The following is a 19,440-nucleotide window of genomic DNA, read 5'->3' on the forward strand; positions in this document are numbered from 1 at the left end:
TAGGTTAAGATCAACATCTTACACCCTATACACGATAAATTCAAAATGGGTATATGACTTAAATATAAAGAGTGAAATCATAAACAAATTAGGTGAACATAGAATACTGTACCTGTCAGATCTGTGGGAAAGGAAGGAATTCAAGACCAAGCAAGAGATAGAGAACATTGCAAAATGTAAAATGAATGACTTTGACTATATTAAATTAAAAAGATTTTTTACAAACAAAACCTATGCAACCAAAATTAGAAGGAAAGCAACAAACTGGGAGAACATGTTTATAACAAAACTCTCTGACAAAGGTTTAATTTCCCAAATATATAAGTAACTAAGTCAAATTTATTAGAAAAAAAAAGACATTCTCTGATTGGCAAATGGTTAGGGGACATGAATAGGCAGTTTTCACATGATGAAATAAAAACTATCAATAAGCACATGAAAAAGTGTTCTAAATTCCTCCTGATTAGAGAAATGCAAATTAAAACAACTCTGAGGAGCCAATTACACCTATCAAAGGAAAGTGATAAATGTTGAAGGGGATGTGGAAAAATTGGAATACTAATACACTACTCTGGAGGGCAATTTGGAACTATGCCCAAAGGGCTTGAAAAGAATGCCTACCCTTTGACCCACTCGTACCACTGCTGGGTTTGTAGTCCAAAGAGATAATAAGGAAAAAATATTTATAGCCGAGTTCTTTGTGGTAGTAAAAAATTGAAAAATGAGGGGCTGCCCTTTGATTGGGGAATGGCTGAACAAATTGTGGTATATGTTGGTGATGGAATACTATTGTGCTGAAAGGAATAATAAAGTGGAGGAATTCCATGGAGACTGGAACAACGTCCAGGAAGTGATGCAGAGAGAAAGGAGCAGAACCAGGAGAACGTTGTACACAGAGACTGATACACTGTGGCACAATTGAATGTAATGGTCCTGTCCACATGAAGAGAAAGAACTGTGGAAACAGAAACGCATTAGAAAAATTGTGATCAATCACATAATGTGATAGGGATATGATTGGGGTTTTGATATTAAAGGATAACTACTACAGATATGAATAACACAGAAATGGGTTTTGAATAATGATGCATATATAACCCAGTGGAACTGCTTGTTGGATTCAGGAGGGAGAAGGAAAGAGCGGGGGGGGGGGGGGGGGGGGAGAAGGAGGAATCATAAATTGTGTAGCATGGAAAAATATTCTAAATAAAAAAGGGGGAAATAAACAAACAAACACATAAATAAATACATAAAAGTGGGAACAGGCAGGGGGAGCTTTACTTCCATTCCCAGATATTGTGCTCAGCACAAATAATTTATAAAGAGTAATCTATGTTAAAAAATTTCAGGATCTTTTCACCTACAAAATCACAACCATTAAATGAGATGCATAGCTTAAGATGGTCCAAAGTATGAAGTTCTCTTTATTTTATCTTAATACAACAAATTCATGAAAACAGAATGATAAATGAACTATTCAAGATTCTAACATCATGCTAAGTGATATGAATAAGAATCCAAAAAGCAGAGTTTGAAGGAGACAAAATTCAGTGTTCACTATACTTGACTCTTAGCTCTTTCCTCTCCTAATAGTAAGTAGAAGTCTATGCAGATTAGAAAACTAAATGAGATCAAGGGAGTTCAATTAAAGTTCACTGTAACTTAAACAAATATTCTGAACTTATATTCTGATTCTTTTAATATTATTAGAATTCCCACTTGGACAGTGTATTTATCATTCTTTGTTCAACACCATAGATTTTATTACATTCTACAACTACATGATACATATTACAACTTCATAGACCTGACGATGGCGTTCGACACAGTGAACAGGGACGCATTGTGGGTGATCCTCAGCAAGCTCGGTTGCCCAGCAAAATTCGTCAAACTGATCCAGCTCTTTCATGTCGACATGACCCGGAGAGACTTCCGATCGCTTCAACATCTCCAATGGCGTGAAACAAGGCTGTGTTCTCACTCCAGTACTATTCAACCTATTTTTCACCCAAGTATTATGACATGCTGTGATGGATCTAGACCTGGGCGTCTACATCAAATACCGACTGGATGGCTCACTATTCGACCTTCGCCGCCTGACTGCAAAAACAAAGACAACAGAGAGACTCATCCTGGAAGCTCTCTTCGCAGATGACTGTGCTCTCATGGCCCACCAAGAAAATCATCTCCAAACCATTGTGGACAGGTTCTCCACCACAACAAAACTGTTTGGCCTGACTATCAGCCTCAGCACAACAGAGGTGCTGTTCCAACCTGTTCCAGGGAGGCCAATGAACCAGCCGTGCATTACAATCGATGGCACGCAGCTTTCTAACGTCAACACCTTCAAGTACCTGGGCAGCACCATCGCCAACGACGGGTCCCTAGACCATGAGATCAATGCCAGGGTCCAAAAGGCCAGCCAGGCACGCGGGCGGCTGCACTCCAAAGTCCTCCAACACAGAGGTGTAAGCACTGCGACGAAGCTCAAAGTGTACAACGCAGGGTCCTCAGCTCGCTCCTGTACGGTTGTGAGACATGGACACTGTACAGGAAGCACATGAAACAGCTGGAGCAATTCCACCAACGCTCCCTCCGGTCAGTCATGAGGATCCGATGGCAGGACCGAATCACCAATCAGGAAGTCCTCGACAGAGCCAACTCCACCAGCATCGAAGTCCTGGTCCTCCAAGCCCAGCTACGATGGTCTGGACACGTCATTCGCATGGACCCACAGCGAATACCAAGACAGGTATTCTAGGGTGAACTGTCAGCTGGACTCAGGAAACAAGGCCGACCAAAGAAAAGATTCAAGGATCAGCTAAAGTCCAACTTGAAGTGGGCTGGCAGGACACCAAAGCAACTAGAACTCGCTGCCTCTGTCAGAAGCAGCTGGCGAGCCCACATTCACCATGCCGCCGCCACCTTTGAAGATGAGCGACGTCGACGTCTTGCCGCTGCGCATGAACTCCTACACCAGGCCACAGCCGCACCTCCCATAACAACTGGCGTCCCATGTCCCGTGTGCCACACACTGTGCGCCTCAGCCTTTGGACTCCAAAGCCACAGGAGGGAACATCAATAGATGATAGATAACACACAAAGACAATTGTCATTCTCGGTCACCGAGAGACGACTACTACTACATACTCCTCTATAATTTTTTGTACACTTCAAATACATCTCTATGAAAGTTAGAAAGTCCACACATTCCTTGTTCCATAGTAAATGTCTGACTTCATTCCAGAAGCACTTATTTCAGATTTAGCCTTTGAGGTGTGACAGAGGCTGGCACTAGAGAAAAAGTGCCAGACTGAAGAGTAGATGGAATTGATCACCTCAACGGGGGAGGGGCCCCAGGAGTGAGTTTCCTGAGGAGAGAAGACTCTGGCTAGGAGAGCAGTGAGTCTCAGGCTTGAGAAGCCGAAGAGAGAAGGTGGGAAAAGACTTTCTCCTGAGGTTACCCATTTTTCCTGCTGGTGACTGGAAATCTTTCCCCTCTACACTTCCCAACTGAAGGGACTTTCTGAAGAGAAACCTGAGCAGACTTTACCTCAACTCCTCTTGCCCAGGGGTGAGTCAACCTGACTTTCTCTCAGGGGGCTCAAGCTGCCAAGGCCTGAGTTCCCCCCAAACTAGAGGAGGGAGGGGAAAGTGTTTAGATAGAGACAGGGACTCCCTTTCCCCACTTTCCTTTTCCCATTCTTCCCTGCCCTTTATTCCTTTTGTATTACTTGACTGAGTTAACATTAAAAGTTATCTGTTCCCCAAGCTGAATGTGAGTGAATGGATCAAGGGGAGACCTTTTGGTCTCGAGTAGTGGAGGGGGACAAGAGGGACAAGAGCAAATTGGGGAGAGCAGCTTTAGCTAAGGAGGGAAGGCAGAAGGGGGAAAATCTTCAAACCCCCTCTCCTTTCTCTGAGCAAACCCATGACAACTGCTGACTCCTTTGAACTCATTTGGTGTTAGATCATGAACTGAATCATAAAGAGTGGCGTCGCAATGTCAGAAAACTATTATGTATTTAATTGGGTATATTTTGCTTTGAAGTGGATAGTTTTTTGGGTGAAATTTCTGAGACTTTCTTTTTGGACAAGATCATAAGAAGATGCTAGCAACCCCATCAGAGAAAGAAGCTGTAAAATTCTAAAGTGAAGGTCGTGGTTTGATGAAAAACAAAGGCCAAGTGGAAGCAATTAAAGTAAATGAACTCACAACAATTATGAAATTGTACCTGGAATCATAAATATTAAATTGATATCTTAGGATCAACAGACCTTAGCTGTAGAGATAGTTTCTCTTGTTATCGGGCAATACCGATAGCTGCTCGTCGGGATGCTCACTGAAGTCAGTGTTTTTTAATGTGTTTCCCTGTAGATGTAAAATTGCAGAAAGTGATTGTTCTTAATTCCTAATGATTGATTTCTTCTGCAGGGTGGATTTAAACTAGAAAGGAGAAATAAGATGAGGTATTATATGACCCTATATATATGCTTATTGTTAACTTACTACAACATGAGAAAAATAATAACTTGGGCTCTAAACAGCGATTAAGATTGGGGGGGGGGGTTAAACCCTATCTTCTGTTTTAGAATTGATACTAAGTATTGGTTTCAGGGCAGAAGAATAGTAAGGGCTAGGTTTGGGGGCAACCGGGGTTAAGTGACTTGCCCAAGGTCACACAATTAGGAAGTATCTGAGGTCAAGGTTGAACCCAGGAGCTCCTATGTCTACGTCTGGCTCTTTCTGCCCAGTAAGTCATTTCACTGCCCCAAAATTTACTATTTAAGATGAAATGTGTTGGGAGTATATTTTGATATTGTTCTGAGTTTTGTTTTCAGGAATGATTAGGTTTAAATCCTCATTCAATAAATAACCCACTATTCAAGAGAATGCTACATACTGCCAAAAAGAGGACACTCTAAGACCTGCTACAACAGAATGTCTCTACCTAGGCAGGTGGAGGATAAGGGCTTTGGATGGACTCCTTTTGACTCAGTTTCCCCATTATACGAGTTCCTTTCTGAACCAAAACATGTTCCCACCTGGTTAATTATGAGCCTGGTTACGATAACCTATCAAAAACACGGAACTTTGCTGTTATTCACTGTGACTTTTACCGAGGATCAATGGGGCCACAGGAGTTTTTCAGCGAGCGTCATGCAGGTAATTGGGGGGCCCGACCACTGCAGACATGACTAGAGCTCATTGGGACGTGGTAAGTATCACACACGGTATTCGCGAGGTCGGTTCGTTAGGGGTCGCCTGGATGGTAATTGGTGAAGCCTCCATGCAATTGCATTGATGCGTTACTTATCTACGGCTTGTAGGATAATTATTCGACTAGTTGATTACTTATTGGCTAGACCTGCCCCCCCCAACAACGGCTCCCCCAAACCACAGCTGTCCAGCACCGAGACATCGACCCTCACGACGGCCCGTGGAAAGCCCCAGAACGCTGCTGACTGAGGGGGCTTCCCTCGACTAATCCCAGGGATCCCCCCAGACTCTGAAGTCATCCACTGTGATGTCTCAGGCTAGTCTGAGCCGGAGAAAGGGCACGAGGCAGCGCAGGGTTCCAGCGTCGTGGCCCTCTGGGGCAGACCACAGCAGCCTTGACCTGTCTGTAAGCTCCTGCGATCCCCCCAGTGGGCCCTCAGACCAGCAGTCCACAGTGCACATACAAGCACACGCGTGTACATGTACACGGGCATATCTCCGAGGTGTGCGTGAAGGGACTCGTGGTGGAGAATCGAGGGAAGGAGGCATCATGGGGAGCAGACGGGGTGAGGGCTAAGAGCTGCCACACGTGCGCTGTCTGATAGGGCAGGCGGGGAGCCGCCTGGTGCCTCAGTGTCCCCACCGAGGAAGCGTCGATGAGCGTGCAGGATCCTTTCTAGGCCCCGGGGCGCGGGCCACAGCAGCCTCAGCCCCGAGGTTCGGCCCTCCGTCTGCCCCAGGCTTTTGTGGCGCGATGATAACACGGGCTCGTAATCTCAGTTTCCACGTCTTGTCTGTGCCACCTGCCGTCGGGGGCTTCCAGGAAACTCCCAAAATGCCTCTAGTCTCTCAGGCTGCCCCATGATACGAGAGGCCCTGACGGGGAAGTCGCCGTGAGAGGCAGGCGTGCCGAGCGCAGGAAAAGCAGCAGGCGAGGAAGGGAAACAGGCAAAGACAAGGGGTACAAAGTGACCGTCGTGGCATCGGCGGGAGAGATTTGATCCGGTTTGTGCGAGGAACGACGGGCAGGCCATGAGACTCGGCTGGGGCAGCGGATTCACTGTCGCTCGGGACCTGAGCGGAGGAGGAGGCGGGCGTGTCTGTGACTCATCTTGAACCCGAGCATCAAACCACTGGCCTTGAGGGCTTCCTAGCTGGGGTGAAAGAATGCCAGCCTGGAAAAGATCCGCCGGGCCCTGCGGGGGCATGGCAGGGCACTGTGCCTGCTGTGCCTCGCCGAGGACTCTGGGACACGGATCCCCGAGGAGCTCGCCCCTCCATAACTTGGGGAGGAGTCAGTGAGGAACAGCAGTCCGGCTTCCCCTTCCCCCTTTCCTTCATCCCTTCGGGGCTGCACAAACGGTCGGTGCGTCTCCCCCCTTGGCCTTCCTTTCCTTCCCCCGCCGAGTGATCGCGGCAAACCCAAGATCCAACTTTGCGAAGAACTTCTCGCCCGGCAGACACTGCTGGGAGACGGAAGGCCCCTGGGCAGTCCCGGCACAGGTCGGCACCTCGCACGCACCCCCGGAAAAGGTGGAGCGGGCCCACTGCCTAACGGGCAATCTCAGCGAATCGGGGAAGCAGAACAGACGCCGCCGCTCAGAAACACGGAGGGTTTGGGGCCAGGAGAGGCGGAGTCAAACGGAGAAGCCAGAGTCCAGCCCCTTGCGGCGGCCTTGCGGGTTGGCAGAGATCCCGCAAGGTTGGCCACTTCCTTCTTTGCGCAAACCAAAGCCAAGTCGGCAGGAAGGGAAGCAGGAAGGGAGAAGAAAGCCCTTTTGTGGAGCGAGTTTGTGCGGAAGAGCTCATTTGTCAACTCCAGTAAGCGGAGGCCCGTCCTCTGGCGTGATGGGGCTCATGGGACGGTCAGGGGCGCCAGCGGTGGGTCAGCTTCCGAAGAAACCAAAGCTATTAAATAAAAGGCAGAGTCAAGCGGCTCTGGGCCACGGCCTCCCCCTCTCGGATGGGGTCACATGACAGGGAAGCAGAAGGACAAGTGTGGGAGGGACAACGTGCTGCTGGCCGAGCCGGGACTGCTTTTGGAGGCAGGCCGACAGCCGAGGCAGAAACACCACGGCCGGATCTGTTGGCCAAAGAGAAGAGAGGAAAAAGGAAAGGCCTGCTGGGTCTCAGAAAGGTTTCTGGAAGCTCTCTCTGCGGCAGCAAAGGATCGGGAACGGGGAACCCTCAAACAGGAGATGGTTGGATTGTGGCAGGATCCGAACCCCAGAGGATGCTCTGAGGAAGGCAAATCCAAAGGAATCATCATGAAAAAGACCATCCCAGCCTAGAACAAAACCTGCTCTTCTCCCTTTCTCGTTCTTGCTTTTTTCCAATATGGCCGTGCTTGCTCTCACGGCACGTGCCTTCCCATTGGGGGTGGGGCGCTGGAAGGAGGGAAGGGGCTCCGCAATCTGTAAAAAGTAACCCTAAGTCCAGCGATGGAGAGGGGGCGCGCCCCTCCCTACCCTGCAGACACGGCTCCTCCCACTCTTCCCCGCTCTGAGGTCTGGAGAAGGCCGTGAAATGGCACCAGGAGCCGGCAGCCAGGCGCGGACTCAGGAGATCTGGGTCAGGAAGCCCCTACTACGTGCCCAGCGCTGGGAGCAGGACGAGAAGCAGAGAGGCTCCTGGCGAGGCCCACCAGGCAGAGGCTGCAGGAGATGCTTCTTTAGATGGGCCGATGGCGAGACGAAGCACCCAAAGGCCTCTCCGACCCGCCGGGGCACCTTCTCTGGGCCTCGAGGTCTTCCTCGATGACACGAAGAGGTCCGAGCAGGCCATCGAGTCAGAGCTCGCCCAGCCGCAGACTCCACCCTGCACGCCCCCCCCCAACGAAGGGGGGCCTCCTCGGGGATACCGGCCTGCTTCCTGCTGCCCAGAGTGGGCGCCACGACACCCCCGTTAGTGCTGCTCTGCTGTCACTAAGCTCACGCTGATCCAAGGCGCGCTGGCGTCCTCTCTCCTCCAACCCTTCCGGAGTGGCACACACAGACACAGACAGACACACAGACACACACACAGACAGACACACAGACACACAGACAGACAGACAGGCAGACACAGACAGACACACAGACACACAGACAGGCAGACACAGAGACACACACAGACAGACACCGAGACACACACAGACAGACAGACAGACACACAGACAGACAGACACACAGACACACACAGACAGACAGACAGACAGACAGACAGACACACACACACACACACACACACACACACACACCGGTCCAGAACAAACTGCAGCCCGCCCAGGTCTAAAATGGCCATCAGAAGGGCGCTTGGGGCGGACATGCTCCGCCCTGCGTCGGGTGGCTCTTTGGCGCCGACTCACCCATTTCATTCATCAGGGTCCTGGCTTTGGAGACGAAGGAGCTCACTTCGCTCAGACTCATCTGGGCTCTTTCCTTCAGATCAGCGCCTACAGAGGAGACAGAACAGGCCAAGGTGAGCGCACAGAGCAGCAGCCGCGCCTGGACAGCTTTCCCCAAGCCCACACTGCACCGCTTCCTCGCGGCTCTAAGGGGCGCCCACCAGTGGCGGCAGACACTCCCATCAGCCTCAGCGCTCGCTTCGGTGTGCCCCGCCCCTTCTCGTGCCTTCGTGCCCCCTAGCAGTGAAACCTATTTTCTTAGACACACAGAGAAAGAGCCGCGAGCGGGGGCTCCGCCTCACCGCCCGGCAGCTCCTCCACCCACGCCAGCACCCCCTAGACTCGGTCTTTCCTTTAAGGGGGCCAACCAAGGAAAACGCAGGCCAGCGGAGTGGAGAAGGAAAGACTGAAGCCTGGCAGCGAGGAAAGGCAGGCAAAGGCCGGCCCACGGGGCCGCCTTTAAAAAGCCTTTCCAACGGCCCGGGTCTCGGTCAGTCATTTGCCCTGGATGTCTCGCCAAAAGGAGGAAGATGCCGACCATCTTCAGGACCTGACTAGCTCCTGAAACAGCCGCGTCAGTCAGGGCCGCAGCGGTAGAGAGAAGCAGCACAGAACAGGGCACAGCGAGGACGGGGAAGCCCAGCAAAAGCTACCGCCTCCCCCCGCCTCCCCTTCCAAGCTTGACCTGGTGAAAGACAGGAATCGGGGCGTCGGGGGAGCACCGAGGAGAGGGTGCGGCCTGCCACAGGGAGGACCTGCCGGCAACCTGGCCTGGGCCCTTGCCAGTGTGTGAAGGAAAATATGTCCATCCCAACGATGCCGTCACACTGAATGGCCTCATGTCCCTGCGAGCGAGGAAGGGGCAAGCCAGCGGGCTTTACCAAGTCATCCCGGCTGGATATATATAGGGCCTCGGTCAGCAAAACGGAAAACGGACTCTATCCAGGGTGCTCTTTCCCTAAGGGACATCTGCCCTGTCTCTCTCTCGATCTCTCGCTCTCTTTGTCTCTCTCAATCTCGCTCTTTACCTCTGTCTCTCTCACTCTCTGTCTCTCGTTCTCTGTCTTTCTCTGCCTCTCTCTTTCTCTCTCTTCTGTCTCTCTCTCTTTCTGTCTCTGTCTCTCCCTCTTTTTCTGTCTCTCTCTCTCTTGCTCTCTGTCTCTCTCTCTTGATCCGTCTCTCTCTTGATCTCTCGCTCTTTACCTGTCTCTCGTTCTTTCTCTCTCTTCTGTCTCTCTCTCTTTCTGTCTGTCTCTGTCTGTCTCTCCCTCTTTGTCTTTCTCTGCCTCTCTTTTTCTCTCTCTTCTCTCTGTCTCTCTCTCTCTTTCTGTCTGTCTGTCTCTCCCTCTTTCTCTCTTTCTCTGTTAAATCTACACAATAGCCCCTTTGGGAGTTTAGTACTACCCAGAGTACAAGACTGGTTTTCAATATTTTTGTTTTTCATACGATTTCCCAAATGACCAACAACTTTCTAATGCCCGATCTGGACACAGTTTGATCCTATGCACTAATTGTCAGGTATCTCAAGGTTTTGTTATCAGGATTTTATCTACAGTTTAAACATCAACACTCAGACATGATATCGGCACTCTTTTCTTTCACAAAACATCCTTTCCCGGGTTAGCTATCGGAAACGTTTCTCATAAGAATAATGGCTTTCAGAGTAACAGTAACTGAGGAATGAAAGCATAACAGAATGGACCTATAAGCCTTCCTGAACAATCTCGGCTGATGACGCCCTCACCCATTCTGGGTATTCTCCTAATCATGAATTTTGAATTTACGCATATATCTTCTGGTACAACTAAAATTTAAGTTCCTCATAACTTAAGGCTATTAGTTTTCATTTCCTATTTCTCTAACTACATAGTGATTTGTAAAAAATAAGCATTTAACCAGCTGAGGCTTCCCGTGTTATTGTGGACACATTTTGTTCATCAAGAATTTATGAGCGCCTACTATAAATGTGTTTCTGGAGGACAGAGAAAGCCCATTCCACCCAGAGGCTGCCTCCTAGCCAGATCTGGGCTGCTGGTAGAGGAAGAAAAAAATGAAATTCCATTGGCTGCTGCCACTAGTTCATTCCCCAAAGCTGTCTAATGATCTGAGAGATCTCCCCCCAGAAGCCAACCCTTAGGGATACTGAGACTCTCCCTGAATCATTGCTAAATGGCTCACAACTTCTCTCTCTCCCAATCCCAAGAATTCTGAAATTGTGGCTATCATTACTGAAGGCTTAGTCCCATTCCCCAGATACAATAAAAACTCCCCGAGGGGCAAAGGCATTTTTTCCTGTTGGTATAAATAAAGTCTTAATAAATGCTAGTTTCTGAAGGTGAATGGTATGAATTCATCCACAAAAAAAGATAACAGAATATCTCAAAAATCCAGAACTCCAAAATATCTTGTTTATAAGAAATAGACTTAAAAATGAGATACATATAGAGTAAAAATAACAGGCCAGATCAGAATACGCTATGCCTCAGCTGATACTTAAAGCTAAGATAGATAGATAATCCAGAGACAGAGAGAATTATATTCTATTAAATATATTCTATATATATTTAATTTATATATATTATATATATATATATTATATATATATTTAATTTAATTCTATAATAGAAGTATATTCTATTAAAAGGTACCATCGATAATGAAGCACTATCAATTCATATATCTATATTACCTATACGAACTAATGATCTACAATGCACCCAATGTTACAGCATCCAAAATTTTTAAAGAAAAAATTAAATGACTTAGTAACAGAGAGAGAGAACAAAACAATAATAGTGGGGAGCTTTGATCTCTCCCTCTAAATACCAGATTAGAAATCTTAAAAATTGAATGTAAGAAAATCATTGAATTAGTAAATAAATCAAAGACTTGGTTTTATTTTTAAAAACCAACAAACATGATATACCATTGATTAATCTGTTTAAAAAAAAAGAAGAAAACCAAATCACCTGCATTAAAGACAAAAAGGGTAAATACACAACCAATGAAAACAACATTAAAGAAACTTTTAGAAGCCATTTTGCTCAATTATATGAAAACAAATTTAACAATGAAAGAGAAATAGAAGAATACTTATGAAAAAATTTAACTGCCTCGACTATCAGAGCAAACAATAGAATGCCTAAATAAATCTATTTTAGAAAAAGAAACGAACAAGTTTCCCTCCTCCCAAAAAAGCATTAGAACCAGATGAATTTACAAGTGAATTCAACCAAACATTTACAGACCAACTAATTCTAATATTAAACAAATTAACTGAAATAACAGGTAAAGAAAGAGTTTTACAAAACTTCTTTTATGCAAGAAAATATGGAGGTGATATCTAAACAAAAACAAAAAAGAAAATAAAAGATCAATCTCATTAATAGATATGGATGCAGAAATTCTTAACAAAATACTAGCTAGGAGACTACAACAATATGTCACAAAGATTATACATTGTGACCAAACAGAATTTATACCAGGAAGACAGGGATGGTTTTATAATATAAGGATAATTATCAACAGAAATGATAACATCAATAGCAAAATGAAAACCATATCATTATATCAACAGATACAAGAAAAGCCTTTGACAAAACACAACAGTCATTTCTACTAAAATCACTTGGAAAACATAGATATAAATAAATTTTTTTCCTTAAAATGCTATGACGTATCTCCCTAAAACCATCAATAAATATTATCTGTAATGTAGAGAAACTAAAAGCCTTCCCAATAAGAACAGGAGGAAATAAGGGCATCTATTATCCCCATTACTTAACATATCAGAAATGCTAGCAATAGGTATAAAAGAAGAAAAAAATTGAAAGAATCAGCATGGGCAAAGAGGTAATAAAACTAACTTTTAAAATCAAGATTACATTTGATTTTCATGATGACATTATGCTTTATGTGGAAAATTCTAGAAATTTAACTATAAAGTTAGTTTTTGGTTTTGGGAATAAGAAATCACCGTTTCATAAAAACTTCTGGGATAACTGGAAATAAGTTTGGTAGAAACTGGATAATACTCCAATATTTTATGCCATTCAATAAGATAAGATCAAAATGGATGCATGAACTAAACCTACAAGGAGATACCATAAGTAAATCAAAACATAAGAATTTATGAATTAACAAAAGATGAAGGGCATTGTGGAATGTAAAATGGATAATTATGAATATTAAATTGAAAAGGTTTTATACAAATAAAATAAATGCTGCCAAGATCAGGAGGAAAGCAAAAAATCAGCAAGGGACTTAGAGAAGACTGTAGTAAACTTTATCCAAAAATTGAACTCCCTAAAAATCACAATAGGTCAAAAAGATGAAACTCAATGTAACAATATTTAAAGAAAGCTAAAGATGGGAAGGGGGTTTCAAGGGATGAAAGGTATTCTTTATTGCAACAACTTAACTGGAAAATAGGTAAAATATAGATCATCTGAAAATGAGACTAACTGATACATATATATATATATATATATATTTCAGTTAGCCTCGTTCTAAATCTTTTATAATTAGAGAAAGGCAAATCAAAACAACTCTGAGGTAGACTGGCTAGCATGACAACAAAGAAAAGTAATAAATATTGGAGGGTGTGTAGCAAAACCGGGACATTAATGCATTGCTCGTGGAGTTATGAACCGATCCAACCATTCTGAACAGCAATTTGGAACTATGCCCAAAGGGCGATAAAAGACTACCTGCGCTTTGATCCAGCCATAGCACTGCTGGGTTTTTACTACAAAGAGATAATAAGGGGAAAGACTTGTGTAAAAACATTTATAGTCTCACCCTTTGTGGTGGCAAAAAAAATTGAAAAATGAGGGGATGCCCTTCAATTGGGGAATGGCTAACGCATTGTGGTGTCTGTTGGTGATGGAATACTCTTGTGCTCAAAGGAGTGATGAACTGGAGGGATTCCATGTGAACTGGGAAGACCTCCAGGAACTGATGCAGAGCGAGAAGAGCAGAACCAGGAGAACATTGTACACAGAGACTAATACACTGTAGTATAATCGAATGTAGTAGACAATGATCCTGGACAGTCCTGAGGGACTCAGGAGAAAGAATGTATCCACATCCAGAGAAAGAACTGTGGGAGTAGAAACACAGAAGAAAAACAACTGCTTGATCACATGGGTAGATGGGGATATGACTGGGGATATAGACCCTAAACGATCACCCTAGTAAACATATCACTAATATGGAAACAGATTTTGATCAATGATACATGTAAAACCAGTGGAATTGCACATTGGCTATGGGAAGGGGGTGGAGGGAGGGGAGAGATAGAATATGAATCATGTAACCACTGAAAATTTTTCATAATCAATTAAATAAAATTAAAAAAAATAATTCAAGCAGCCAAAAAGACAGATTTCACATACCAAGAAGTAATTAAGGATCACAAAAACTCTGGCAGATGCCATCATAAAGGATAAGATAGTCTGGGATACAATATTCTAAAAGGCAAAAGATAAGAGCTTAGAACCAAGCACAAATTATTTGGCAAAATTTTTTATGATCTTCTAGTGGGGAAAAAGATATGTTTTTAATGAAACAAAGAATTTAAAAGAATTTTGTTCTTCAAAAAACTAGACCTCAGTAGACACCATGAAATGGAAATGCAAGAGAGGAGAGAGACTTCCGGGGTGGAGCCAAGATGGCAGAGTAAACCAGAGCAGCTCCAGAGTCACCAATGAGGATCCTCTCCAACTAACATTTAAGAATCACAAAAAAAAAAAAAAACAGGAATCAAAGAACCAACAAGGAGAAAGAGTGAAACAATTTCCAAGAAAAGAAAAATCCAAAAGGTAGGCAGACAACATCTAGGACACTGGGGTGAGAAGAGAGCACAATCAGCAAGATTATATCAAGAAGCAAAGAACAAGCTAAAAGGAAGCCAAGCACCCCCAATCCATATCTGTACAACCCAGGCTTGGAACGTAAACCCAAGCTAACAGTCAGATCCTGAGATGCTGCCTGGGCAAACAGTGATCTAAGCCAATCCACACCCTGTGAAATTTCAAACTCATGGAGAAGTCCAAAGTCTCAGCCCAGATCAGTCTGGGCTGAGCAAAGGCAGGAGTCCGAATGTGCATAGTTCACTGACTGGGGTGACTGACTGTACTAAGGTGGGGCCTGGATCTTTTTTCTTAAAGCTCAAGGCAGAGCTCCAAGATAAGGCAATCCTGAGTGTGCTTACTTAGAACAATTACACAGCAACACTAAAAACTTACACCTAAGTCACTACTAGGTTTGTACTCTGGAGAGGAGGGGAAATGTTTATACAAAAATATTCATAGCCATACTTTGTGGTGGCAAAAAATTGGAAAATGGGGGGGTGTATCTCTCAATTGGGGAATGGCTGAACAAATTGTGGTATATGATGGTGATGGAATACTATTGTGCTGTAAGGAATGATGAACTGGAGGATTTCTATCTGAAATGGAAAGACCTCGAACAACTGATGCAGAGTGAAATGAGCAGAACCAAGAGAAATTTGTACACAGAACAATCGAATGTAATGGACTTTGCTAATACAAGACAATCCCAAGAGACTTATGAGAAAGAATGCTTATCCACATAAAGAGAAAAAACTGTGGGAGCAGAAACAGAAGAAAAACAAATGACTATATATAAATATATATATATATACATATATATGTGTGTGTGTTTATATATATATGAGATTTGGGGTTATAGTTTTAAAAGATTACTGTTGCAAAAATTAATAATATGGAAATGGGTATAAGTGATAACATTTATATAACCCAGTGGAAATGCTTATTGGATTTGGGAAGAGGAAGGGGAGGGGAAAAAATGAAACATGGAAAAATATTTTTAAAATTAAAAAAGAGAAAGAGAAGAGAAACTGAAATATGCACACATAGGTTCAATTGTAAAGGATTATGGACTTATGATTTAATTGAGGCAAGAGTCAGCAAACTTTTTCTGGAAAAGGTCAAATAATAAATTTAAGTTTGTGAACTACAAGACAAAATAAAGGCTATTACTCATAAATAGCACAATATTTATATTAATGAAATAGAATTTTAATCCACAAAATTTTAAATATAACATTGAGTACAATTTTTGTAATACAGGTCTACTAACCAGAAAAATATAATTCTTTGGTGAATAAATTATTTTGCTTAATAGGAGTTCAAAGTTAGTATTCCTTATCATCAAAACTGATTGCAAAAGTTCATCAATTAATGCTGACCTATAATGAGATTTTACATATTTCATCTTTGAAAAAAAATTGTACAAAGATAGGTACTATCAAATACTGATATCAAATTATCAGGACATTATATTGCACAATAGTAATTTTTTTTATTTGAAAAATTGCACTTACATTAATTTAGAAGATTTTTTCATGGTTATATGATTCATGTTCTTTCCCTCCCCTCCTCCCACCAGCAAGCAAATCCACTGAGTTTTACATGTGTCAGACATTATTCATTTCTATTTGAAGGCTGGACAGGTGGTTCTCATTTGCACTTTTAAATGGATTTCAAAAATGAAAATTTCTTTTAAACTGTAGTTTAAACTGAGAAACTATCACACCTACAAATTTTTATGGGAATGAAGACCCCACTTCTTGTTTTAACTTTTGATATCACTGTTGTTGTCACTGAGTCATTTCAGTCATGTCTGACTTTTCATGATCCCATTTGGAATTTTCTTGGCAAAGATATTTGCCATTTCTTTCTCCAGCTCATTTTATAGAGGAGGAAACAGAAGTAAAAAGAGTTAAGGGACTTGCCCAAGGTCACATAGGCATTAAGTATCTGAGGTCAAATTTGAACTCGGGTCCTCCTGACTCCTGGCATTCTAACTACTGTGCCACCTAGCTGGCTTTTTTACAGCGTGGAAAAATATATAAAACAGTCTGACATTAACCATGATTCAAACATTGTTATTTAATTGACTTTACTGTAATATAAGCTTAACATATGCCATATTTTGTATTGTAATTTTAGTTTGAAATAAGAAATATTATGAATTCTACAGCAAAAAAATAGTATCCCAAATGTTTTATAATAGATGAATTTTAATGCCACCCTGAACTCAAAAAATTTTTTCTTATGATATAAACTGTAATTCCCCTGCTTATATTTTTATCTTGTCTATTTTTCTATATCCTTTTCTGAAACTTGAACTATACTAATGAACATTATGCTGAATATTGTGGTTTCTAAAGTCAATTTCTGCCTATAGCCAGAATTTGTGTATGTATAAATATTTGCCATTTGTTAAAAATAAATAAATGAAGTCATCAAAGATGAGACAATACTAATATTTAATATATAAGCACTGGAGAGGATAGTATCTGAATATTTAATGTAAAAATTAATTGAAAGGCAATGAGAAAAGGAGAGTAAAACAACAGCAGAGATTCCAATATATCCCTTTAGAATTTATACAGGAAAAAAAGTAAACAAAGTAATTTAAGAAACAATGATTTGAAATTTAGGAAAATTAAAATATGACTACTCTTCTGTGATTACTAAATAGGAACCAAAAGGAATTTACATATTTTTCAGCCAAGAATGGCATCTTTAAAAAAAATTGATCATATATTGGGTTATAAAAATCTACAAATGCAGAAAAACAGAAATCCTAAATATATAATTTTGTTACAGTGAAATAAAATTTACACTAGCAAGTATAAATTCACTTAAATCCCTATAGTTAATCAGCCCCAGACCATATGTAACATTTATACATTCATACTTTTGCCATCTGCCTTTTTCCCTTAAACATCTCTCCCACACCTAGAACTTCCAGTTTCACTTCCAGGAACTGTAATCACAACTAATATTGCTTCTGGAAAAAGAATGAAAGTAGACTATCTTACGGCTCAATTCATGGTTTCTGTGCTTCCCCAAGATACATAGAATATTCAGGGAGGTCTAACATCTCTGGTGAGAGGGCTTGCCAAGCCCTTTTCAGGGCTGCTCATCAATCCTTAGTGGCTATCACCCAAGCTGCACCATGTGCTATGGCCACACCCTAGTAAAACCATCTCAGGAGATGAGCTAAACCAAGTTGAAGGTAACCAACCATGTAGGTCATGCATTGCATTCCAGGCCATTGAAAGTTTTCCTTCCTCTTCTGTTTTGTCTTGGATTTAATGACTTTGGAAGAGACAGTGAGGCTGACAACTTAGGGCAACTCGCTCACTTAAATCCAATTCATGAATGGGTCAAGACATCATCTTTTTATGTCATTGTTCTTCTTCAAAATCAAAATACAAACAAAGCTAACTTCCCTAGCCATTAATCCCATGTAGTTATTATGTTCTTCTATTGTGTAAGCCCCACAAAAACAGGAAGTTTTATTTTCGTATCTCTATTTCCAGTGACTAACATATTGCCCAGCACAAAAGAAGTTTTAAAATAAATCCTTTTGTTCATTAATTTATTTTTTGCAATTTGAAAGTCCATTTTATTTAAATAACAACAAAAAAACCCTGAAGAAATTGAAGCAGTTAATTTGTTTTACTATTAGTTGAGGGAAATCTTTCTTTCTTATGTCATATCTGTATAATTTCCTCTTTTCACTGTTATAACTAAAAATTAATATACCTTCCCAGTTCTTAAGTTTTCATAAGGTTCATTAATAGAAAAGGTAGATCTGCATAGATTTAAATCTCATTCTTACTCTAAGTTGTCAGATCACGTGTAGCCTAGCTTCCATTAACCGTTCTCTCCCCCCGTTACCTGCCTGCTCTCTCCCAGAGTCTACACCACACACCCCAGGGGAGCTCTGCTCCTTTCTGTTATTGATGTTCAGGATGTTGACAGACGCAAACCCTGGCGCAACTGTGGTATTTGAAAAATGTTGACAGATAGGTGAGCAATCCAGGAGGGGAGGGGATAAAATCCCTTCAGCACAATTCCCCCTCTGATCCTTTGGGGAACAGGTCTCCCCAATAGATCGTTTAAACATAACTATTTTATACCTGTAAATACCTTCTAGTTAAAAGTACACATAATATTGTATTTTCTAAGAAGTTACAATTGCTAGAGATGAGAGGGAAATATGAGAAGAAAAATACAAAAAATGATGATAGATGCATGAGAGTTTACATTCAGAATAGGTATGTTCAACCCCCTTCAGTTCAGTTCTTTGGATCCCAAAGTTCATTCTGGATCTTTTGATGCAGTAAGTGGCTTCTCCAAAAGGATCCATTTTCTTGATTTGAGATGTTGGTAAGTTTCTTTTCCTGAAATTTCTCCAAAAAGCTTTAAATTTGGGATTTTAAGATATTTACACAATCCCCCCCTTAGGAAGGTATTGACCAACACCAGAATCACCCTGGGATACATGACTGAGTTATGAGGTGTATGAAGAATCAATTGTCAAAAAAACAAAAATAAACCACCAATAAAAATCCCAAATAAAAGAGCAAAAATTAAATTGTTTAAAAATAATAAGTACAGAAATGATTAAAAAATAAAAACCTTTCGTGTATAAAAGTTGGAGTAAAAAGTAAACCTGTAGCAGGTTCTTGAATCAGTAGCAAAGCCCAATTAAAGTGACTTGTATCCCATAAGCCTGTAGGACCATAGCAGTAATACAGCACTTTATCCAATTGCAACCAGGACTACAGAAAATTGCAAAACTATAAGAAAGAAGGGACTAGGTTTCAGCAGCAAATGGGAAAAGTCATTCCCTGGTCTGATTGTACCTTTACTGTCAGAGATAAGGGGAGCCAGGATGATAGCCAAACTGAAGTGCTTGACTCCGCATATTACACAAGGAGTCCTGCATTTTAACATATGTCAAGCACCCCAACCTCAATTCTCACACT

General features: G+C 42.4%; 1 protein-coding gene across 8 annotated transcripts in view; it reads right to left on the reverse strand.

Moving 5' to 3' along the window:
* LOC100028211 (methylglutaconyl-CoA hydratase, mitochondrial) overlaps positions 1-19,440 on the reverse strand; it is a 104,623-nt gene that overhangs the window by 47,620 nt on the left and 37,563 nt on the right. For all 8 annotated transcript variants that reach the window (XM_001378267.4, XM_007486214.3, XM_007486215.3 and 5 more), the window contains one exon: positions 8,568-8,654. In XM_001378267.4, coding sequence (XP_001378304.1) covers positions 8,568-8,654 — 87 coding nt within the window. The remainder of the gene's footprint in view (positions 1-8,567; positions 8,655-19,440) is intronic.

The sequence above is a fragment of the Monodelphis domestica genome, chromosome 3 (assembly GCF_027887165.1).
Source record: "Monodelphis domestica isolate mMonDom1 chromosome 3, mMonDom1.pri, whole genome shotgun sequence".
In the NCBI taxonomy this organism is placed as follows: Eukaryota; Metazoa; Chordata; class Mammalia; order Didelphimorphia; family Didelphidae; genus Monodelphis; species Monodelphis domestica.